General features: G+C 73.0%; 1 protein-coding gene across 1 annotated transcript in view; it reads right to left on the bottom strand.

Moving 5' to 3' along the window:
- FASN (fatty acid synthase) overlaps positions 1 to 515 on the bottom strand; it is an 18,419-nt gene that overhangs the window by 2,500 nt on the left and 15,404 nt on the right. Inside the window, exons 30-31 of the mRNA XM_012734740.1 lie at positions 253 to 503; positions 5 to 178 (exon numbers count right to left, since the gene is read on the bottom strand). Coding sequence (XP_012590194.1) covers positions 5 to 178; positions 253 to 503 — 425 coding nt within the window. The remainder of the gene's footprint in view (positions 1 to 4; positions 179 to 252; positions 504 to 515) is intronic.

Here is a 515-nt window from a genome sequence, read left to right as displayed (position 1 = left end):
GCGCCCTGCGAGGAGAGCTCCTGCAGCTTCCGCAGCGTGAGCTGCCGCACCTCCCGCATGGACAGCACCAGGTCGTGCTCGCGCTCCAGCGTCTGGCGCACCTCCACGCCCATGAGCGAGTCCAGGCCCAGGTCGGCCAGGGAGGCGTCCAGGTTGACGCCGGCCAGGTCTCGGATGCCTGGGGAGAGGCGTTAGGTTGGTGGGGGCGGCGGGGTGCGGGCGCGCGGAGGCGGGGCCCACGGGGTGTCGCACCGAGGATGTGGGCCACGGCCTGCACCAGGTCCCGCTTGCTCTCGCCGTCCCTGTGGGCGCTGGCCTTCTTCTCAGCCAGCACGAAGCTGCTCAGGACGGGGTGCGGCTGGTGCAGGAAGAGGTCCAGCACCTCCAGGCAGGACGCGATGCGCTGGGGCAGCGTGCCGCCGACCACCGTGTCGTTGGTGCCCAAGGCCTCCAGCACGATGCCCACGTCGCCGACGGCCCCCCACTGCACCGCCAGGCCTGGGGAGGGCGGGGCG

This window comes from Condylura cristata, unplaced genomic scaffold (genome assembly GCF_000260355.1).
Source record: "Condylura cristata isolate star-nosed mole 26May11 unplaced genomic scaffold, ConCri1.0 scaffold00068, whole genome shotgun sequence".
In the NCBI taxonomy this organism is placed as follows: Eukaryota; Metazoa; Chordata; class Mammalia; order Eulipotyphla; family Talpidae; genus Condylura; species Condylura cristata.
The sequence above is the reverse complement of the archived record's forward strand: the minus strand, read 5'-3'. Positions and strand labels throughout refer to the sequence as shown.